General features: G+C 43.4%; 5 protein-coding genes across 8 annotated transcripts; 4 read left to right on the top strand and 1 right to left on the bottom strand.

The window, feature by feature from the left end:
* The first annotated feature begins 1,063 nt into the window (after positions 1-1,063).
* LOC116194462 lies at positions 1,064-2,463 on the top strand. Its single transcript, XM_031523272.1, has 2 exons — positions 1,064-1,589; positions 1,967-2,463. Exons 1-2 carry the CDS (start codon positions 1,125-1,127, stop codon positions 2,135-2,137), a joined length of 636 nt encoding a protein of 211 aa, XP_031379132.1. The 5' UTR covers positions 1,064-1,124; the 3' UTR covers positions 2,138-2,463.
* Positions 2,464-3,210: 747 nt separating this feature from the next.
* Positions 3,211-7,506, top strand: LOC116194466 (interferon-related developmental regulator 1-like). Its single transcript, XM_031523279.1, has 14 exons — positions 3,211-3,432; positions 3,617-3,707; positions 3,819-3,899; positions 4,656-4,738; positions 4,827-4,933; positions 5,013-5,123; positions 5,380-5,480; positions 5,612-5,870; positions 5,951-6,013; positions 6,116-6,169; positions 6,252-6,341; positions 6,449-6,562; positions 6,757-6,834; positions 7,220-7,506. Exons 1-14 carry the CDS (start codon positions 3,414-3,416, stop codon positions 7,262-7,264), a joined length of 1,296 nt encoding a protein of 431 aa, XP_031379139.1. The 5' UTR covers positions 3,211-3,413; the 3' UTR covers positions 7,265-7,506.
* A 681-nt stretch (positions 7,507-8,187) lies between these two features.
* LOC116194852 (5-oxoprolinase-like) lies at positions 8,188-12,912 on the top strand. Of its 4 annotated transcripts, none has more exons than XM_031523755.1 (3): positions 8,226-8,341; positions 8,428-8,516; positions 8,960-12,912. In XM_031523755.1, exon 3 carries the CDS (start codon positions 8,976-8,978, stop codon positions 12,783-12,785), a length of 3,810 nt encoding a protein of 1,269 aa, XP_031379615.1. In that variant the 5' UTR covers positions 8,226-8,341; positions 8,428-8,516; positions 8,960-8,975; the 3' UTR covers positions 12,786-12,912. The 4 variants fall into 4 exon arrangements, with proteins under 4 accessions (XP_031379612.1, XP_031379615.1, XP_031379614.1 ...); XM_031523754.1 differs by having other exon boundaries at positions 8,240-8,341; positions 8,423-8,516; XM_031523752.1 differs by lacking the exon at positions 8,428-8,516 and having other exon boundaries at positions 8,188-8,341.
* A 117-nt stretch (positions 12,913-13,029) lies between these two features.
* Positions 13,030-16,250, bottom strand: LOC116194853 (probable beta-D-xylosidase 5). The gene is made up of 5 exons (XM_031523757.1): positions 15,527-16,250; positions 15,269-15,438; positions 15,086-15,183; positions 14,092-14,856; positions 13,030-13,877 (listed from the first exon to the last, which is right to left on the bottom strand). Exons 1-5 carry the CDS (start codon positions 16,202-16,204, stop codon positions 13,195-13,197), a joined length of 2,394 nt encoding a protein of 797 aa, XP_031379617.1. The 5' UTR covers positions 16,205-16,250; the 3' UTR covers positions 13,030-13,194.
* A 1,192-nt stretch (positions 16,251-17,442) lies between these two features.
* Positions 17,443-20,319, top strand: LOC116197270. Its single transcript, XM_031527360.1, has 4 exons — positions 17,443-18,353; positions 18,441-18,698; positions 18,827-18,918; positions 19,316-20,319. The coding sequence occupies exons 1-4, from the start codon at positions 17,622-17,624 to the stop codon at positions 20,040-20,042; spliced, it is 1,809 nt and encodes a 602-aa protein (XP_031383220.1). The 5' UTR covers positions 17,443-17,621; the 3' UTR covers positions 20,043-20,319.
* Positions 20,320-21,981: the final 1,662 nt, after the last annotated feature.

The raw sequence follows: 21,981 nt of genomic DNA, 5'->3' as shown, positions 1-21,981 counted from the left end.
GAAATGCTAAGTGATTGGATTTAGCACGGATATGATCACAACATGCCCAGCCATCCATAATTCCTCCTAGAAAATAAGTTATGGGCGACTCTTAGGCCCCGTTTGATTTGGAAATTTGATTTTACAATCATAATTTTGATTTTAACTCAATACACTATATAACAAAAAATACACGTTTCCCAAGTCAAATTTATAATCTCATCTCATTTGTCATTTTCCACAATCAAAATCAAAATCAAAATCAAACTTACTTTAACTCTAAAATCAAACGCACCATTAACATTTCATAGTCCGTTTTTCACAACTTAAAGTCATATTTAAAAAATTTTTGATTTCGATAAATCAGATTCTGTAATATTACATATGGATTGAGAAACGCGCGTAGCCCTGCACCGTACCAACTCCAATGAAATTATGCGCTACCAAGAATGGGGCAACTAAAGAGTATATAGAGAATGAATTCTCTTTTCTTGAAGCTTTTTTTCTTTCCAAGCACAATAAGTTTTTATTTGGGACATTTTAATTTAATAATCTCGCTCGAAACTGGAAGACAACTGATATGGACTGGCTCTAAAGACATTAACAAGGTCTAGAAAGTCAGCCCAACCGGCCGGCCCATGAGAAATCGGTGGCCGCCACCCCTCGGTCCCTCTCCGCCTATCGCTGCGTATCTCCACTGCCAGGCCACCACAAACCGCCACACCCACGGGCTCAGCTCTCACCAAAACTGAATTTGCGTTGGTCTAGATGGGACAAATTAAAAACTTATTAATCTCTTCTTTGTTTTTGAACTCTTGGGGCCTCAAAGGGTTGATCATTTTGGAGGGTTTAGGCTTAACCTTCTTGAAATTAATTTGCGATTTAATACGAGAATTCGAATATTACGTAACAAAAGGCGGCAAGGTTGCCGCTTAGGCTGCTCAACTTTTCTATCCGGCAAATTGTTAGGCTTTCGGGCTTTTCTATGGATGGGCCTGAATAATTCGGTATTATTGCAACTTACGCCCTGAATTTTACTCGCCATCTCCTTATTCCCCCGATGTTTTCATATATTTGAAATTTGTCCACTTCCTGGCTCCCCTGCCACAAGCTTGAGATGAGAGGCTGAGGTGCTCCGGGCAGCCATGAGAGTGAGGTGCGAGACAGGTGAGAAGGCGTCAATGGCGGCCTCGACAATCATATCAATGTCCCCGAATCCTCCTTTTCTGAACCAGAAACTGACGAGCAAGCTCGAGAGTAATGGCGGTTCCATCTCAGTACCAACCATGGACGACATCCTCGCCGCCTCGCGAGCTCAGAAACTCGACCTCCAGCTTAGTAAACTGGGACCCTTCTTCAGGATCACTGCTAGAGGCTCCGAGACCGGAAGGGAGCTAGGGAGGTTTGAGGGTATGATTAGGGTCTGGGCCGGAGGGAGGATCCTCCACTTGGACTCAATCAGGCTGAGGAGGGAGACGCTGGGGATGGAGAAGTCAATATTCGGGATTGGAGTGTTCATCGGAGCTGTCGCGATACGGTATGGGTTCGATTGTGGGTGCAGGAAGGCCGAGCTGCTCGCGATCAACGACTCGGATCTCTACCACTCCAAGGTAGCCCCTTTTTGAATCCGAGAACGGTGATTCCGGTTTTCAGTTGTTAATTGCTGCGAAATGTCGAAACTTGAACGTCTAAGAAACTGTTAAACAGTCGATATATGTTAGTTTGCGAGTAGTCTTATGAAATTTAGCACGGTTAATTAGTTGGCAATACGGTATCAGAGCGGAAGTTCGATCCTTTCCGGTTTACAGACATCGTCTACGTTGTTCTGTTCTCCATCGAAACATATAAAGCGTTTCCTTATAATAATCCGCCAGGAGATTTCATGGTAGAGTTCTCTTTTTCTTATGATGCTTTTAACTTACTCCCCAATTTACAAGGGGTCGAGTTTAAATTGTTAGTGACATCCGCGCGTATTTGTCTTTCCCAGCTGGTGAGGTTCTACACGAGACTCGGGTTCAAAGCCGTGCATGAGGTAACGGGTTCTACAATGGGAGACCTAGCCCACATGCTAGTCTGGGGAGGAGTTGGGACCCGAATGGATGCTGATATAGACGAGCTTCTGGTGAAATGGTGCTCCCGGTTCAAGTGCCGAGAATAATCCCGACTGTGGAGCAGCCTAGAGTGGCTCCTGAGAGTTCTTTTGTTAATGATAGCTGGAGAAGATGCTTAGGGAGAAACTCAAAATACATCCATCGAGTCGGGGCAAAATGTGCTTCCCTAGTTGTTCTGATTCGAGTCAAGATCTATCTTTGCTCCACTGATCAGATCATTGGGTCGTACAAAATTTCCCGAAGGAAGCATAGTATATTCTTTCTGCATATTACTTCTGCTGTGATCATCCGTTTCTTTGGGCTACTGTAATGAACATGTTCTTGATCCAATTCGATCATCGGCGTAGAGGATTTAGATCCTTACTTCTCCTTCCATGTACTTGCTTAGTATGGTTATTTTCCCTCTTTTCCAGCATAGGGCAAATTGCACGAGCATTGTTCTTCGAGCGGGCAGGGAAGATGCGGAGGCTATGTCTCGAATTCAAGAGAGCTTCTGCTTGTGCCGATGAAAATCAAAGGAAGTGGGTAGGGATCAATTGTTTGACGAGCTCTAGGAAAATAAACACACATTTTTGAAAAGACCAAAAATCGAGAAAATAATAAGGATCCCTATATTGGTATGTTTTAAAAAAATTAAAAATTCACTTTCGTAAAAAAATGAAAAATCAAGAAAACATCGGTTGATAATATGTTTTAAAAAATTTAAAAATTTATTTTCTAAAGAAAAGCTCTAACATCCAAGAAAAATAACGATCGGTCTGCAGATCTATATATAATGTTTTTAAAAATTTTAAAACATAAAGATTGATATTCTATTTCAAGAAAGCTAAACAATCCAGTGTAAATTACGTTGGACGTTCAGAAAAATGTTACTGTTAATAAAAAAACAATCCATAAAATAATGAACAACCCTAAGATCTATATCTATATATTTAAAAAATTATTAAAATATTTGTTGCTTGAAAAACTACTAAAAAAATCGAGAAAATTTGATTGAGCAATCCTGAGACTTATTACAGCTCCACTTAATTAAAGATGCATATAGATAGATATAGATGTATAGATACAGATATGGATATGGACATTTATATAAGATTTTGCGGGGTTTATTATTAACTTGGAGTAAAGATTCTGTTTAGCTGTTACTCCCACAAAAGCCTATATAAGGCATGAAGTTCTTTCCTCTCCCTCTCCCTCTCCCTCTCCCTCCAAGGAATCTCCGAAGACTTACCGATCAACTCCTCACCAAAAGCCACTGTCCCTGCTGTGAACGGATTTCGCGACCTCTGAATCCGTTGTGAAGTGCTTGGATAGATCGCAAGCATGACTGCTGGGAAGATGCGTAAGTGACGGATTCCTCTGGGATTGATTGTCTTTGTGGGTTGGCTTTAGCTTGCGCTTTCTGACCTGCCTTTCATGTGTTCGAGAGAATTCACCATTGGGGCCTCCCGGGATTTGTCAGTTTGCTTCTTTGTGGCGGAAATGAATTTCCTTTACGGCTGATTCCGTGGATGTCTTTGTTGCAGGTGGAGAGGCTGATGATGGGGATAGTGCTGCGGCATTGCCGAGCATATCAATGCGAATAGATCACTATCTGGATGAGCTGTTAAAGAAAAAGTACTATCTTCCCCCCCTCCTCTAGGACTCTCAACTCTCAAGCATAAAATTTGAGCATTGGGAATGTCTGTGTCGTGTTTGATTAATCCTTGTTTGTGGGGGCGAGTGCAGGGTTTCGAAGAGAGTGGATGCTCTGACATCTATTATTCGGATCTTGTCCAGCAGGATGCAGACTGAGTTCGTAGAGAAAAAGTGAGTTGTCTTCTCCGTTTGGCTTAATTCTTCTATCACATCAGTCGAAGGCGATATCGTACTTGCTGTATTCGAGCGCTGGGAATTTTAAGAGCTTCTCATTCGTTTGTTGATGTTCATAACAATGAACCTATGATACTAGACGTATGTCCGTGCTACTCGCGGGCTTGATTAAACCTTAATTATTGAATAACAAATTACAATAATATAAAATAAATTAGTTTCTTGTTAAATTCTAAAATCGACTTACCAAGGTCAGCAAATTGTTGCATGATACGGATATTTTAATTAAGTTAATTTGAAATATAACTCAAAAGGAATAGCTAAAAAGAAAATTTACAGAAGTAATTAGGTAAAACTAGAGGGGAGAGGTCGAGAGGGGAGAGAGTGGGGAGTGGATGAGTGAAAATATGTTGAAGGGGGTAGTCATTTTAGTAAAATTATTATTATAGCCTAAATCTAATGGTCGCTCTTAATTACATTTATTTTACTGAGGATATTTTTGGGAAGTGGAATTGAGACGGAAAGGCTTCTTCAGCCTTTACAGCGGTACAGATAATGTAGACAGTAGTATCTTGTCAGACAAGATATTGGTAAGATTAGGTTACACAGTTTTCTTCTTGCTATGAGTTTCTGAAGTGAATAACTTCTGTGTTCCTTCTTTTCTTGGTTTGAGCGGTTTGTTAGTGACTACAGTTTATTCACATTCCTGCTGTACTCAACTTGGTGACGTTAGGCAATTTTGTTCCCTCGTAGTTTTGCAACCTTATTGTATCGGTTCCTAATTTCGCTGAAGAAGGGCCCTGCCAGAGAGAGAGATCTCGCCTCTAATGCACTTGGTAAGTTTTCGATTTTTTTCTAGTCTCATACCCCACTGGAACTCATCTATTGTCCGAATCTAAAATTGCTCCTCTGTATATTTTGTAGGACTGCTGGCAATGACCATCCATTGCAGGGATAAGGCACATGAGCTCTACAATGAGTCAACACCCTTACTGTCCAAGGCTCTAAATTCCAATTCTAATACTTCAAAGGTATTTAAAACTTGTGCAATTAACTTCATATCATTATTTGATGTGGAATATTTTTAGTGATATGGAAAACTTTCTCCAGGAATTAGATGGTTTGGCCATCATCACATTTTTCTGTAATGAGAATTCAATGGAGGTGGAGAATATGATGCAGATAATATGGGACAACATCCATCAAGGCAGTGACTCAACTGTATGTATTTCTACTGCCATGACATGGACTGTTCTGTTTATTGAATTCAGTTGGCATCTTTTACAGTCAGTTCCAGTCAAAGTTATAGTGTATGACATATCTGGGTTCTTATAATGGTGTTGTAAGTGCATAATCTGTCTCCTCTGATCAAGTTTTGAAACTTTAACATTGTTTGATGTGGGAAAATAAGGAACTATCATTGAAATATTAAACAATTTCATTGACTTGTAAATATTTTATGGCTTCTTCCTCTCAGGCAACAGGAAATACTGACAGGAAGATGTGTCTGATATCTGCGTGGTCTTTTCTCCTGTCAACTCTTGATGGATGGAGACTCAGTTGCAGATGTTGGAAAGGGTGAGCGTGCATCCTTTCTCAACACACTAGTTGGGCTAAGATACCCTTTCCATATCACCAAGATCTTCAACTCTGCTTATAAGAAATATGATTGCGATGTGATATTAACAATGCAGTGCTAATTAATGCAGGGCGATTTCTTACTTCTCCAGATTGTTGGAGGATGAAGTGCTTCATGGTGTGGCTTTGGAGGCACTTTTTTTGATATATGAAAATGGGTCTCTACATAAATTTTCTGGGGACCTTGTTAGATCCAAAGATGAAGCAGTTCAATATACAAACATTGCTGCCGAAAATAATTCATCAACGATGGAATTAAAGGAAGAGATAGACAAGCTGCTTAAAAACAACATCTCAGACTCGAAATCTGATGTTTCAAAATACTTTCAGGTAGCAGTTTCATTTCAAATGATAGTGCACTTAGTGGATTCTCAACAGACATTGAATCCTTTATTTCTTCGGATATCCAGGAAAAAAGTCAGAAGATTGGTAAACAGGAAGTAGTCCTGTCTACATATGCTCAAAGGGTGCAGGTATTTTAATCATGTCCTCTCAGCGTTTCCTTTTTCCCCCCCTGGCATTCAACTTTTCTATCGAGTTTGAAACTTGACTTGCTTCCTCTTGTATACCAACAGCTGAAATTCTTTAAGAAGTTTTTAGGAAGCGAAGGATTTGACTTGCACATGCGGGTTAGTTCTTTTATTTTTGGTGACATTTCCACTATTACTGCTCCAAGATTTCTTCTTTGCTGACTCGTCTGGGTTCGATTAGGAAAATGAGCTCGTCCGAGATGTATTTGAGTTTAGAATGAAAGTGGAGAGTGCTCCAAGATGTGAACTCTACGAAGCAGAAGAAGAAAAGGTAATTCTATATCTAACATTCAGCTTCACAACTATCGCAGATGCTTACGAATTACTCATTCCCTTCCCATGGGTCTAAGTATACCTGGTAATTTCATGATTTAACAGATCGCTAAACGTTATATTCCGCCTGCTGGATCCATAGCCTCGATCCCTGGAGTAGACTATGAAGATGATGGCATGCTAGTATATATCAGCCGTAGGGACAGAGGAATTCGTCAGGTACTAAAATTTTCAGTTCGACTAGATCTATGGTGTAATGAACACTTATTATATATAATAACTCTGTAGAGTATGGATCCTCGGATTGCATCATCCTTGCACCATTAGATCCAACACTACGAGAAGGTCATCGGAAATTTTCCTCTACTATGCTATATCTCATTAACCGTATCCGGTTTTCTTTTCGGTTGCAGAGGATCTACAAGTCCAAAAACGCACCTATAAGCAAAGCACGAACCCAACTGCGGAACAAAAAACGCACGCAGGCACAGGTAAGCCTATATAATACAGCTGAAAAACCTATGGAGGGAGAGAAACTACTTGAAAGAAAAAGAAAACAGAAGTTGATACGAGAGGAAAGTTGATAGGAGATGAAAGATCTTCTCAGATGACATCGATTTGCATCAGTCAGTAATGAAAACTAGCCTTGCTGGTGCAAAGCGGTTTTTGGTTCTCATGTTCGAATTTATGGAGAAACTCTCCACCGTTGCATTCTGTATTGTGCCTCGCCAAGAAAATTGATGAAATGATAACTTCCTTCTCACTGTGGAAGTTTTAATATATGACAATTTTTTAAAAAAAAAAAACACGTTGGAAGTTTCAATATATGATATATATTTTTTGGTCTTTATCTGTTTTCGTTTTAAAATTTTGCAGGAAAGACATCTTGGGTACTTTATTTCCGAAGAGGAAGAATTCTGATATCCGGAAGACAACACCACCTAAGGACTCATTATTTTCTGTACTATTAGTTTTTGCACTAGAAAACAATTAATTTTTCCTGATTTATTCGTTTATTTATTAGGTAGAATACCGTAGAAATCCCGAAAAAATTGTAATCTTAGTTTTTTTTTTTTTGGTTATGGTATTTAAATTATTTACTCACTGTATTCTACGATTTGCCAACAAAAGGAAAAGGAATATGACATTTAGTTGCAATACTATACTCGTCATATTACAGAAAATAATTACTCTCCAACAAGGTATTGGCAATATAGATTCACCCTATCGGGTCAGCTTCGAGCTGACTCAAGAATATCAGGCCACTGGATTCCTACGCTGGCTCGGAAAGTGCCACATCTGGCCCCATTTATTGACTGTTAGACATTACCTACCGAGTGGAAATTCTATAGATTTCGTGACTGATTTTAATTTCAACCATTTGTGTGTTATCCTCTTGTATAAAACTGTTAAATTAAAGTGCGAAAACTTTTTGCTCTCTTTTTTTGGTAAATAAGACAGAGCCTAGGCTAGAAAGGGAAAAGGCTGACAAATAGAAAAAGAAAAATAGAAAAAAGAATGGAGAAGATCATGCATTCGGCTACCTGACGCTAGAGCCAGGTCACATCGGATCATTTCCTTTTGGATTTTTATCCTTTTTATTATATCAGTAAAATTTCTTCCGAAAAATATTTTAAAGAATATTCAACGTTTATCACAATGAATATTAGCAAATGGAAAAAATAAATCCATGCAGGGAAGGTTTAGGTCTTGTTCATCTTGAGTTTTGACGTGGAGTCGTGAACGGAGAAAATTCACGAAAACATTTTACCCGGTCGATCTGATTTGGACCTAAATTAAGCTGTGATTCGTGGGCTTCCGAATATAAATGATGAAATAAAAAATAAAAAAAATAAAAAATCAGTTGAAGGGAAGGAGAGAGGCAACTCTATATCATTAGATCATCATAACATCAGTGCTGCAGTGCAGTGCTATCACCGCTGACGCTGAGAGCTTCCAGCTTCTTCTTCTCCTTCGTCTTCTTCCCGGTCTCAAGTCGTAAGCTTTATACTGATTTCTTGTTCCTCATCAATCACAACTCCTTCCCATTTCTGATTTAAGATGTTGAATGCTTCGTAGAACAGCTGACGGCATCTGATCCTGTCGATTGTATTCTGCTGCGCTATCAAGCTTTACAATTGTTTCATGGGACTTTTTCCGATTAATTTCATCGGTACCCGCTGACCCTGTTTGTCAATAATCCTTGTGTTGCTGCATTCGCTCTAGTTGATTGGAAGAGTTGTCGAAAGATTTGATTGACGACGTAAAGCTTTGAACTTTTTATTTTACTGAGTCATTTTTCACAATTAATCCATTTTTTTTTATCTGGGTTTTGTGTGGTTGAAGCGAGATATCCTTTCCTTTCATCCTCATTTCCCCCAGTTGATGAAAGGAGCTCAATTGCTGTGATTACTATGTCTGATGGAAAGGTTGTATCGGTTGAGTCTTTCGATTGTTACTGCTTTGAGGAGCTCAAAATTCCAGTTTTTTAGATAGAATCTCGAAATCGAGTTCATTACATAAAGTTGGAGCTGCTAGATTGAATTTTCGAGAGACTTTGTTATACTTCCGATGCTGTTAATATTGATTTGTCTTCTCGCTTGGTTCGAATTTCAGGCCTTTTGATCTTGGTATGGGGAGTGCTAATGTTGAAAAGCTCAGATTTTGCATTGACAGAGGTGGGACTTTCACTGACGTCTATGCAGAAATCCCTGGACACCGTGACGGACAAGTTCTGAAGCTCTTATCCGTAGACCCTGCCAACTATGAAGACGCCCCTGTGGAGGGGATCAGGAGGATCCTTGAGGAATATACCGGGGAGAAGATCCCACGAACCTCAAAGATTCCAACCGACAAGATTGAATGGATAAGGATGGGCACAACTGTGGCCACGAATGCTCTTCTTGAGAGAAAGGGTGAGAGGATTGCTTTGTGTGTGACCCAAGGCTTTAAGGATCTGCTGCAGATAGGCAATCAGGCCCGGCCTAACATATTCGACCTCACAGTGACAAAGCCTTCAAACTTGTATGAGGAGGTTATTGAAGTTGATGAGAGGGTCGAGCTCGTTTCACCTAATGAAGCTGATGATAAGCGAAGCTCCTCTTCCACAGGGCCCATTAGTGGGGTTTCTGGGGAGCTTGTCAGAGTTATAAAGCCAATTGATGAAGAATCCCTGACCCAGTCGCTGAAGGGTTTGCTCGAGAAAGGGATAAGCTGTTTGGCTGTAGTTTTGATGCATTCCTACACTTATCAGGAGCATGAGATCGCAGTGGAGAGATTGGCTCGAAGAATGGGATTCCGCCATGTGTCCCTGTCCTCAGCCCTAACCCCGATGGTTCGGGCTGTTCCTCGGGGTTTAACCGCCACAGTGGATGCGTATTTAACACCAGTCATCAAAGAGTACCTTTCTGGATTTATATCTCGATTTGATGAAGGAGTGGAGAAAGTGAATGTTCTGTTCATGCAGTCGGATGGTGGGCTTGCCCCAGAGAGCCGTTTCTCAGGTCACAAGGCCATATTATCCGGCCCGGCAGGAGGTGTGGTGGGTTACACTCAAACCCTTTTTAGGCTCGAGACTGAGAAGCCACTCATTGGGTTCGACATGGGGGGCACGTCTACAGACGTGAGCCGTTATGACGGGACCTACGAGCAGGTCCTAGAGACCCAAATTGCTGGAGCAATAATTCAAGCCCCTCAGTTGGACATTAACACTGTGGCTGCTGGTGGTGGGTCAAAGCTGAAGTTCCAGTTCGGGGCGTTCCGCGTGGGGCCCGAGTCGGTCGGTGCCCATCCTGGGCCTGTGTGCTATCGCAAGGGTGGGGAATTGGCAGTTACTGATGCAAACTTGATCCTAGGCTATGTCATTCCCGACTATTTTCCGTCCATCTTCGGCCCGAAAGAGGACCAGCCATTAGATGTTGAGGCCACAAGGAGAGCATTTGAGAAGCTCTCCGAGGAAATTAATTCTTATCGAAAGAGCCAGGACCCTCACACAAAAGACATGTCTGTGGAGGAGATTGCTCTCGGCTTTGTGAATGTGGCCAATGAAACAATGTGCCGCCCTATAAGGCAGCTGACAGAAATGAAGGGCCACGAGACAGGCAATCACGCACTAGCTTGTTTTGGAGGTGCAGGTCCACAGCATTCCTGTGCTATTGCTCGGTTGTTGGGAATGAGGGAAGTACTAATTCACCGATTTTGTGGCATTTTAAGTGCATATGGAATGGGATTAGCAGATGTTATTGAAGAGGCCCAAGAGCCCTATTCGTCTATTTACAGCAATGAATCAATCCTTGAATCCTCTCGTAGAGAAGCTATGTTATCCGAGCAGGTGAAGAAAAAGTTACTCAAGCAAGGGTTCAAAGAAGAAAATATAACAACAGAGACATACTTGAATCTGAGGTATGAAGGCACAGATACTGCAATCATGGTAAAGCGACAAGAATGTTCAGGGTTTGACTATGCTGTGGAGTTTGTGAAGCTCTTTCAGCGAGAGTATGGCTTTAAACTGCAGAACAGGAACGTGTTAATATGTGATGTCAGAGTTCGTGGGATAGGAGTTACAAACATACTGAAGCCGCAAGTCCAGCACCCTGCTTTGACTACAACCCCTAAAGCCGAAGGCTGTTATAAGATATACTTCGGGAATGGATGGCATGAGGCACCTCTGTACAAACTCGAGAACATGGGTCCTGGGCATGCTGTGCTAGGTCCTGTTATCATCATGAACGGGAACAGCACTGTGATTGTGGAGCCCATGTGTAGAGCAGTTATAACGAACTACGGGAACTTAAAGATTGAGATTGAGCCTGATGCTACTAGTAGCACTTCCAATGTGGCAGATAATAGCAAAGTCGCCGATGTGGTGCAGTTGTCGATCTTCAATCACCGTTTTATGGGGATTGCCGAGCAAATGGGGCGGACCCTACAGAGAACTTCAATATCAACTAATATAAAAGAGCGGTTAGACTTCTCGTGTGCGCTTTTTGATCCTGAGGGTGGGCTCGTGGCAAATGCCCCGCATGTCCCTGTCCACCTTGGCGCCATGTCGAGCACTGTGAAGTGGCAACTCAAGTACTGGGTAGAAAATCTGATTGAAGGAGATGTTCTGGTGACTAATCATCCCTGTAGTGGTGGGAGCCACCTCCCAGACATCACTGTTATTACTCCTGTTTTTGACAATGGGAAGCTTGTGTTTTTTGTAGCAAGTCGGGGCCACCATGCAGAGATTGGGGGAATTACCCCGGGGAGCATGCCGCCCTTCTCGAAGTTCATATGGGAGGAAGGGGCAGCAATCAAGGCATTCAAACTAGTAGAGAAGGGGGTGTTCCAAGAAGAAGGAATTGTGAAGCTACTTAAATTTCCGTGCCCTGACGAGTCTTCAGGGAATAAGATTCCAGGAACACGAAGATTACAAGATAATTTATCCGATCTTCACGCGCAAGTAGCAGCAAACCAGAGAGGGATCTCATTGATCAAAGAGCTGATTGGGCAGTACGGGTTGGAAACTGTCCAAGCATACATGAAACATGTACAGAGCAACGCAGAACAAGCTGTGAGAGAGATGCTCAAGTCTGTCGCAGGCAAAGTCACGTCAGAGGAAAAGATGGTCACAATTGAGGAAGAGGATTACATGGATGACGGTTCAAGCATAAAATTGACACTCACGATCGATCCTATCAAAGGGGAGGCAGTCTTTGATTTTCATGGGACTAGCCCAGAGGTCTATGGGAACTGGAACGCCCCAGAGGCAGTTACTGCTGCAGCAGTGATATACTGCCTCCGCTGCCTAGTGGACGTCGAGATTCCGCTCAATCAAGGCTGCTTGGCCCCTGTGAGAATTATTATCCCTGAGGGTTCATTCCTCTCACCCAGTGATAAAGCTGCAGTGGTGGGAGGCAATGTGCTGACGTCGCAGCGAGTGACTGATGTTGTCCTCATGGCCTTTCGGGCCTGTGCTTGCTCTCAGGGTTGTATGAATAACTTAACCTTCGGGGATGAAACTTTTGGGTACTACGAAACAATCGGTGGTGGGAGTGGGGCCGGGCCCACCTGGAATGGCACTAGTGGGGTCCAGTGCCACATGACCAACACACGGATGACTGACCCGGAGATCTTCGAGCAGAGGTACCCTGTGCTTCTTCACAGGTTCGGGATCAGGGAGAACAGTGGAGGAGTAGGGATTCACAGTGGAGGAGATGGGTTGGTTCGGGAAATCGAGTTCAAGCGGCCTGTGGTGGTGAGTATCCTTTCAGAGAGGCGAGTGCATGCACCGAGAGGGCTGAATGAAGGGAGTCCCGGTGCCTGTGGAGCGAACTTTCTGATCACAAGGGATGGCCGGGGAGTCTACCTTGGAGGTAAAAACACAGTTAGTGTTCAGCCGGGGGAAATCCTTCAGATCTTGACTCCGGGAGGTGGCGGCTGGGGCTGCCCTCATCCCTAGCTCTGTTCTTGTATGTATTGAACTCCAACGCAGTATATGATCTTCATGTCGAAATTTTCGGACTTCTTGCTCTCAAATTACATTTGTTTGATCGAATAAAATCTTAAGTCATTTTTTAGTATTCTAATCTCGGAGGATTCTCACTCCTTACATACTCCTACGTTCCTAAGAATCATATAATTCTCTGTTTCACCTACATCAACTCATTTCATCGTCATTGGTATCTTCATCCCAAGAAAGAAGGTCAAGAATGTGTCACGACACTTATTTCTTATTGATATGATAATTGCTATTGCAGTTCCATCATATATAGGCAACTCGGAATTAACAAGGGATAGAATGAAAATGTTTAGTTACATAAGTTGGGTCCGCTTTACTATCTGTCCACTATAACTGCTTTCTGCTGCTATTACATCGATCCGGTGTATTCCAATTCGGCATCGTTCTCACCTCCATTACTCAGCCTGAAGTTGACCTGGTGGCTCACTTGGCTTTCACCCGGAGCTCCAACCACAAAATCATACTGTCCTAGGACGAGAACCCGTGTCCCCTCCTTGTCTGCCATGCTTAGGTCCTTACACACATCCATTCTCACCATAACGGTCACCGTCTTCCCTGCATCAACATGCACCCTCTCAAACCCCACCAGCTGCAGATTCGGTGCACCTACCGGAGCCCGTGATCTTGAGGGTTTCCAGAACACCAAAACCACATGATCTCCTGCCCGCTTCCCGTTATTCTTCACCCCCACCAAGAAACTGACTACCAGTCCGGTGCAGTTGACTGCCGAAACATTCACAGTCTGGGCATTGGAGTAAGGACTATGTAGGATGGCTTGGCTGGAAAGATGATCCTCGTTCATGGTCTGAGAGGATTTCGGTCGGACAGTTATTGTAGTAGGGGCAGATACCATGGTCTTGGTGTACCTGGAGTAGCTGAGCCCATGGCCAAATGGGTAGACAGGCTGTCCTGTGTAGAAACGGTAGGTTCTTCCGGGGAAGTTCGTGGAGGTGTTAGCTCTCATGTTCATGTCTGTCATTGGCAGTAGATCAACATACTCCTGGGAATACCATGTGAAAGGGGACCTCCCGCCTGCAAAAATAACCATCGGCCATAATTTGTGTCGAAGAAGCGGTGAACCTGTAAAATTGCTAATTTTATCTTTGAAGCATGACAAATTGTCTTTTTTCGAGTTAAAGCTTATGTTGGTCAAGTGAGTTTCATGTTGTCTCCGTGCCAGGTCGGGCCGTCTTGCCATGTTGGCTAGAAATGGAACGAGAGGAGGAAGGGGGAGAGAGATACATACTTGGGTTGTAATCTCCAAAGATGACCTGAGCTATGGCCTCTCCTCCATCCTGACCAGGGTATCCTACCCACAACATTCCCCCGATCTTATTGATATTCTTTGCAAACGAAACATCAATGGGGCCTGCTGACATAACAACAAGAATGACAGACCCTTTTGTCGCATTAGTCACTTGCATAACAAGCTTCTCCTGGAATCCAGGTAGCATCAAGTTCTCCCGATCCAACCCTTCCGCTTCAATCGACTGGTCAAGACCCACAACCAGCACTACCACATCGGCCTCTCCTGCAGCCTCCACCGCAGCTGGTACCAGAGAGTCATCAGCACACTTCACGTCAGCACATCCCACTTCGTACGTCACAGTCGCCAAATACTTTTGCAGCCCCTTCAACGGGCTAGTGTAGCGGCAAGGTACTCCTGCATAGTTGCTTATCATAGTGGAAGTTGCATTGCCGTTTTGTCCAATAACTGCTAACCTCTTGGTCGTGTTTTTGGAAAGAGGAAGGGCTCCATTGTTCTTCAGCAATACTATTCCTTGCTTTGCTGCTTCAATTGCCAGTAGCTGGTTCTCTTCGGTGCATACATCTTCTGGGCCCAAATCTCCAAACTCGAGGTATTGCGGGTCCCCGTCAAAGAAGCCTAGCCTCATCAGGACGACATAGTTGTATATCAAGGACTCATCTACGACCGACTCATCCACCTTCTTCAAGTTAACAGCATTTTCGGTGTACTTGCCAAGGAAATCTCCACAGTTCATGTTCAGACCTGTCATACATAATTTCTGGAAATGATGAGAAAACTCGGAAGAATTTATCAGTTTAAGTTTTCTACACTGAAGTACAAGAAAATTCATGGGGTTTTACTTTGATGACAATTAGGGTCATAGCATAAAAACGTTGGATGATATATGATCAGATGCATTTCTCTACGAAAAACGGGAAATTTCTTCTCAACTCTCCTAAAACAGAAGTGGAAGGCTTGTGATCGAATATACCTGCTTTCAGGGCAAGGGCTACAGCGTCTTCAGGCGTGTTGGTGTAGTGGAGTTGATCATAATAAACCTCAACGGAGTCACAGTCGGAAACGACATATCTGCCCAAGACACAGGATATACATTAGATGTGCATCACAGGAAAAGCATAAAAGCAGTAGATCACAATATTTGAACAGAACGGACCCATTCAATCCCCACTGGCCTCTGACAATTCCCTTCAGCAGATCAGGATCGGCACAAGTTGGGATGCCGTTCACTCGGTTGTATGAACACATGACACTACTTACATGTCCATCCTGAACGCAGCTCTTAAACGGGGGCTGAAAAGTGTCCTCCATGTCTTGTTTTGTCACCTGCAGCGTCACAGCAAGTCTTATGTTGTAACCATTTGCTGTTTTAGAATAACTATCTCCTTTGTTTCAATAACTTCCTCACTGTTACCTTCGCATCAAAGTGAAACCGATCAATATCTTTCCATTTGTCCAGATCGTATGCGGTGTAATGCTTGCAGCAGCTAGAGACCTTCAGCCTCTCGCTCGTAGGGCTCACTTCCTGAAGACCCCGAATATAGTTAACTGCATACCTTGACACAACTAGTGGGTCCTCCCCGGGTGTCTCCTGCCCCCGGCCCCACCTTGGGTCACGGAACACATTCACATTCGGGCTCCAGTACGTGAGTCCAGCGAGGCCCACGTTGTGCATTGCCCGGGCCTCGTTGGACACGACCTGGCCCATCCTGTACCACAGTGAGGCATTGAAGCTCGCAGCGGATAGTATAACTGCAGGGAAGCTCGTGGCCCCGGGCACGGTTTCGTTGAAGTGCACTCCCCTTCCTACTGACGAGACACCATGGAGGGCTTCTGACCACCAGTTGTAGGGCGGCACTCCAAGCCTAGGAATGCCTGTGGCTCGGTCTACTAACTGCTGCACCTTTTCTTGGAGAGTCAGCCTCGAGACCAGGTCCATGGCCCTGTCTTGGTAAGGCAATGAAGTGTTGCAAAAGGGGAATCCGCTCGTTTTTGGGTCATTGATATCACAAGCATACTGTTGAAAAGCAACCGGAAACTGGATTATGAGCACAATCGATAGGCAAACCAGGAAGAGAAGTTTGTCTTTCATGGTTTCCCGTACTCAATGCTTCTCGTTGTAGTCATGAACACTAACAGCACTAATACTTAAATAGTGCTCTGATCAATTAAGGTTGCCCAAATGCCCATCTTGGGTTTTTCTTTTTCACACTGGAAAGGGAAGGTTGCTTGTGGACTGAGATATAGGCAGGCCATTGCAAATTTGGGACAAATGATGCTTCGGAGAGTCAAAAGCCTCTCTACCTCTCTTTAAGCTACGATACTGATTTATATTGGTCTGCAGAAGTGATTCATGGTCCAGCACGAGTCGGGACCGGCGCATTTAGCTAACCAGTAGCAGACACATCGAGCTCAATTGTGTCTAGGAATAGGTGTGCTGTCTCATCGATTGTCCTGCCTTTTGCTTTTAACGGAAGAAAAGTGACTTTTCTTCCTTTTGCAGCAGCAGATTAGTATAATGGAGAATCATTTGAAGTAAGCATAATTAATATCTTCTTTGCAGTCAGATCTAGTCTCCACTTCATGATTCAGTAAGTCGATATTTTACTAAAACGGGAAGTGATTAGCCACGCACTTGCCTTTGAAGGGAATTCGTAGATACCGGCACATTTCATGAATGCGCATTCACAAGCTTCCAATTTATTAACCTTAAGATCAATGAGGCCGCATTAAGTACGAGAAAGTGAAACAGGAAGCAAATAAAATCACCACGTAACATATCCCTATGTGATGTTATTACCGGTTCATTCTGTTTCACCATTATTGTTCGATACCGCTGAAGGCATGGCATCCGACAGCCTGTGCCAGTCGGCCTGCCTGTTTTGAAAAACTAGCAGAAGGTCTTTCAAACGCTTCTCGACACGAGGGAAGTTGCACAAATCCCGGCACATCCCTGATTTCACTGGTCTGGGACTACAGAAATATCGGCCAATCTATCCGTACATTGATGTGGAACTCGGGCCATCACATTGACAGTGCAAATTAATTCTGAGCAATACTTCATGTCTAAGCAAAACCCAGCCCAATTGAATTCTATGCATAATATAAGCAGAAGATTTGGACATCTGGCAGCGGTTTTAACCCCCTTTTTTTTTTTTGTTGAAGCCAACGGTTTTAACTACCATTTCCTTTTGTTCATCCCTCCATTTTTTAAAAATTATTGAATTATAAGAAAAATAGACAAAAAAAAATTACCACCAAAATACTTATCTTTATCATCTTTCCCTTGCTATTCACAGGGTGATAACAGCTCGACTTTGGAATATTTTCTGACCAAAAAAATCCATTTTCCGATGACCTTTTTGTTCTTTCAACCCTTCAATCCCATAGAGAGAGAGAGAGAGAGAGAGGGAGAAGAAGAAGATTATGTTTCTTTAGTTTTAATATCGAAATTAGCCGAAATTCTGCAAGTACTTGGAGGGTTGTTGATTTGATATTTCAATAACAGCATGGCTTCTTTGAATTCCGGGGTCCTTGTGAAGCTCCTCGAGGACATGAATGCGGAGGAGGCCGCTTTGGATGACCGGAAGCCTGCCCTCTTACAGATCCGAAGCATTATCCCCGTCCTGGCAGAAGGCGATCTCTGGCCTAACCAGGGGTTCTACCTCAAGGTCTCCGACGCCTCGCACGCAATGTATGTTTCCCTTCCGCACGATCAGGATGAGTTCGTTCTTTGCAACAAATTGCATCTCGGGCAATTCATATATGCTGATAGATTGGAAACCTCATACCCTGTACCATTGCTCGTTGGTGTCAGGCCCTATCTGGGCCGGAACTCGTGCACCGGGGCCCGGAAGGGCCTCATCTCGATCGACAACCTGGTAGAGATTGGTGATGCATCCAACCAGGAACTGGTGAAGGAAGTAATTAAAGATGCAGAAGAAAAACCGAGGATGAAGGTCCGGTCCACGAGCACTTCCGGGGCAGTCCCTGGCATCAGGACTGTTAGGAATATGGCCCAGAAGTCTTCTAGAGAGAGGGATCTGTCTGATTCTGATTGCTCAAGGAAGGTCGATAGGGACAGCGATACGGAGAGCACCATATCCACGTGTTCTTCTGTTTCTCGGATCTCAAAGAGAAGAAGCTGGAATGATGCAGATAATTCTAGACTAGATGAGATTCTGGAAATCCCGAGTATCAGGCGCAGACTGAAGCCCATTCGTCATAGCCCCAGCTCTAGTGTAAGTCCAATCTGCCCAGAACAACATATCAATAAAGGGCTTTTTGATGTGTTGTTCGTCTAATTGTTTATTTACTCATCTCGGCAGAGTTCCGTGGTGCATCTGAGGCATGACAGCACGGTTGAATTACCGATTTCCAAGGCATTGAGAAAGAGTAAGAGTGTGCTATCACCAAAGGCGTCAAGGAATTTGAAGAGCAATAAGGTCTCCGCGACCTCGAAAAAGACTACTAGTGAGGTTTCCTTGGATCAAACTGCTATTTTCAGTTCCTTAAATAACAGGACCAGGACAGAAGACACAATCGTGTGGGCTTCGCTACCGTCGAGTTTACTCATGCTCGGCAAGGTACTTCAAATACATACAAACCAGAATGTTGGAACACTATTGTCTTAATCACGTTCGAAACTGTAGCAACATTGATCCAAAATGCAGAGGTCTTTTACATGTGGAAAGTGCATTTATTTTATCTGCAGGAAGTCCTGAAGCGGAGAGATGCAGCATTGCTTGCTTCCATGGAGGCTCTGCAGGAGGCTGCAGCTGCCGAGAGATTGCTCAAATGCCTAAGGTCAGTAAACTCGATTCAACTTCGAGGAATAGTATGGAATACAGACGAACGGAACAGTGCTGAATGGCAAAACAGAACCATACTATGCAGCCATCCTGTTTTCTCTCTATATCTCCATTCCTAAGTACTAAAGACGGTCTGGCAGGACATGATTATTTAGATTAGTTGGGACATCAGAAAACAACTTCCTTACGGAAAATATTACGGAAAAAGTAACTGTCTGAAGCTATTTTCGGTGGAGACCTCAACGATTTACTAAACATAATAACCACTATTATCTTACTAAACTCAGAAATAATCTAGGCTTCGTTTGGTCTCAGAGTAGAATTGAAATTCTACTCCATTCCATCTCTGCTTACTATTTTATTAATTCTTCCCCCCTCAACCGGTTTTTCAGTGCATACTCGGAGCTTCAAGCGGCAAATTCAGAGGATCGTGAAACCGAGGCATTAGTCGATCAATTCTTCAACCTCCAGGATGACTTATCCCGGAGTCGACTGATCGTTGAGTCCCTCAATATCAGAACCAGATCGAAATCCTCTGAACCTGAAGAGGAATCAAACAAAGATGTACTGAGAGTAGCATCTGAGAGGACGAAAAATGCACAATCCTGGATAAAAGCTGCTCTGGCATCCGATCTCACCACGCCAACCTCCACTGAGAAGGCAAGCGATTATGACAATAGCCTGAAGGGCACATGCACTTCTCGAAAGCTGAGCAGTTATGAGCCAAAGGTTAAATTGGGAAGCTCAGATCGTAAGCTTGAGTGGTCGAGAGGAAGTTCACTGTGTGCGACAGGTGATTTGGCAAGTTCTCTGCAGAACGAGAGCAGGGCATTGTTTCTAGTCTTCGTGGAGCAATACTTGGATGGCCTTCGACACAGATTTTCTCAGGAATCAAGCAACGCGATGGTGGGAACGATGCTTCAAATCAAGAAGGTTAGCGATTGGATTGATTTGATGGCCAAAAAGGAAGCAAACTGCTTAAAGAGCGGTTCTAAATCTGATGATTCTGAGTTCGACATCTATGGAAGGGTAAAAAATAAGATATATAGAATTCTTCTCATGCACATTGAGAAAACTGCCATGGTGTGGGAAGATATGAGCGAGGCTTCTGTGGATTAAAAAGTTTGTTGGAAAATTTCCACTAGCGGACACGGGAAAATGTTCGTGTTCGGGTCCTAGCTATGTAACATTTATTGTACAAACATATACAGGAGTACTGTCAGATACAAAAAGGAGGAAAACAATTAATTACGATTTTCTTCCGGCAAGTTCAAACCATGCAGCAGTCGGTAGTAGTATAGTAGCCTCCAAAAATGAACCAACTAACGATGGTTGGAGCAGTAAATTCTCAGACTAACACCAGCTACGTAAGCCTTCCTAGAATATGCTGTCACGGAAGTGTCTCGATTCTTGAACCTGTCACTTGATACCCAAGCAGCAGCTTCATCTTTTTGCAACCTATATAATTGGTTCCATGTTCTGATACTGTTGGGCTTCCCTCCAATTTGGAGGAAGTTGGGCTCAAATTGTATTGGGCTTTTATCGGGCTTTAATAGGCCCAAGAACCCAGTTTTGTTAGGGTTTATATTTCAGCATATATATATATATATGGCAGCAGAGAACAGTTGAACAACAGAGCTGCAGATTTGAAGAAGCGGCAGAACAGCAGCAGCAAAGGGGCAGCAGAACAGCACAGCAGAACAGAGGCAGCGCGCAGCTGGAGATCAAACCTCGATCGGGACGTCAAACGAACTCCGATTGAGACGAAATTTTGACAGCAGCTTCACAACACGTGGGGCTAACTTCTGAACGGTCAGAATTTCTATTCGAGCTCTGTAGGTGCTGTTTCAGCTGATTTTGTGAACCACCCGGTGTGGGTGACGAATTTAGTATTTGGGTGATCCAAGAGAGTGTTTCTCTTGAGTTTGGTGATCCAAGGGTTTACCCTTGATGAAAGACATTGTATAACCTTCATAGTGGATCGTTGATTCGGAGTTGGTCCCGTGGTTTTTCCCCACATTGGGGTTTTCCACGTAAAATTCTTGGTGTTGTTTTACTTTACTGCTTGTTGGTTGATTTGATTAGTTCCTATCTCGATTACACCAGTAGGGGAGGAAGATTAATCGCTGCGTTATTGTTTGGTTGAGTACATCCCTAACCCCAACAAGTGGTATCAGAGCTTCGGGTTAGAGAAGTTTGAGTTTTTTCGGTGTTTTCGAGATGGAGGAATCTACAGGATCTATGTTCAAGTTGAATGCAACCAACTACTCTATATGGAAGTCTCGGATGGAGGATCTTCTATTTTGCAGGGATTTGTACGATCCTATTGAAGGGGATTCCGCGAAACCCAAAGATAAGGATGACAAGGCTTGGGAACGCACAAATCGGAAGACTATTGGTTTGATTCGGCAGTGGATAGACAATAGTATTTATCATCATGTTGCTCAGGAGACAAATGCAAAAGCTTTGTGGGATAAATTGACAAATCTCTATGCGAGGAAGACACCGCAAAATAAAGCATTCCTCGTGAAGAAGCTGGTTCATCTTCGCTTTCAGGATGGAGGTGATATGGCTGCGCACATGAGTAATTTCCAGGATATTATTAACCAGTTGATGAACCTGGAGATAATATTACCCGATGAGTTGCAGGCTTGTCTACTTTTAGGGACTCTACCGGATAATTGGGACACACTTGTGGTTGCATTAAGCAATTCTGCGCCAAACGGGAAGCTATCGTTGGCTACGGTGACAGACAGTTTATTTAATGAGGAGACCAGAAGGAAAGGCTCGGGGATTTCCATTCAGTCTGAAGCTTTGGTTACTGAACAACGGGGGAGAAGTCAAAGCAGAAATTTCTCTTCCAAGCATAGTAACTCACGTGGCAAATCGAGGGGCAGATCAAAGTCGAAGACGAGGAAAGTGGTCACTTGCTATCACTGTGGAAAGGAGGGACACTACAAAAGGGAGTGTAGAGCTCTGAAGAAAAATCAGAATGGCAACGGTGAGAGCAAGAAGGAAGAAGGTACTACAGCAGTGGCATCTGATGGAGAGACCTACA

Source organism: Punica granatum, chromosome 2 (assembly GCF_007655135.1).
Source record: "Punica granatum isolate Tunisia-2019 chromosome 2, ASM765513v2, whole genome shotgun sequence".
NCBI lineage: Eukaryota > Viridiplantae > Streptophyta > Magnoliopsida > Myrtales > Lythraceae > Punica > Punica granatum.
This window is presented reverse-complemented; position numbering and strand designations above follow the sequence as displayed.

What these genes read in the sequence shown, in the direction of transcription:
- LOC116194462 (XM_031523272.1), top strand. Translation starts at nt 1,125, where the DNA reads ATGAGAGTGAGGTGCGAGACAGGTGAGAAGGCGTCAATGGCGGCCTCG. An exon ending in CGGATCTCTACCACTCCAAG is followed by an intron (nt 1,590 to 1,966) that starts GTAGCCCCTTTT and finishes TGTCTTTCCCAG; the next exon opens with CTGGTGAGGTTCTACACGAG.
- LOC116194466 (XM_031523279.1), top strand. An exon ending in CCAATTCTAATACTTCAAAG is followed by an intron (nt 4,934 to 5,012) that starts GTATTTAAAACT and finishes AACTTTCTCCAG; the next exon opens with GAATTAGATGGTTTGGCCAT. An exon ending in CATATGCTCAAAGGGTGCAG is followed by an intron (nt 6,014 to 6,115) that starts GTATTTTAATCA and finishes GTATACCAACAG; the next exon opens with CTGAAATTCTTTAAGAAGTT.
- LOC116194852 (XM_031523752.1), top strand. Translation starts at nt 8,976, where the DNA reads ATGGGGAGTGCTAATGTTGAAAAGCTCAGATTTTGCATTGACAGAGGT.
- LOC116194853 (XM_031523757.1), bottom strand. Translation starts at nt 16,204, where the DNA reads ATGAAAGACAAACTTCTCTTCCTGGTTTGCCTATCGATTGTGCTCATA. An exon ending in AGCCCTTGCCCTGAAAGCAG is followed by an intron (nt 14,857 to 15,085) that starts GTATATTCGATC and finishes TATGTATGACAG; the next exon opens with GTCTGAACATGAACTGTGGA. An exon ending in CTTTGGAGATTACAACCCAA is followed by an intron (nt 13,878 to 14,091) that starts GTATGTATCTCT and finishes TTATTTTTGCAG; the next exon opens with GCGGGAGGTCCCCTTTCACA.
- LOC116197270 (XM_031527360.1), top strand. Translation starts at nt 17,622, where the DNA reads ATGGCTTCTTTGAATTCCGGGGTCCTTGTGAAGCTCCTCGAGGACATG. An exon ending in GTTTACTCATGCTCGGCAAG is followed by an intron (nt 18,699 to 18,826) that starts GTACTTCAAATA and finishes TTTTATCTGCAG; the next exon opens with GAAGTCCTGAAGCGGAGAGA. An exon ending in AGATTGCTCAAATGCCTAAG is followed by an intron (nt 18,919 to 19,315) that starts GTCAGTAAACTC and finishes CCGGTTTTTCAG; the next exon opens with TGCATACTCGGAGCTTCAAG.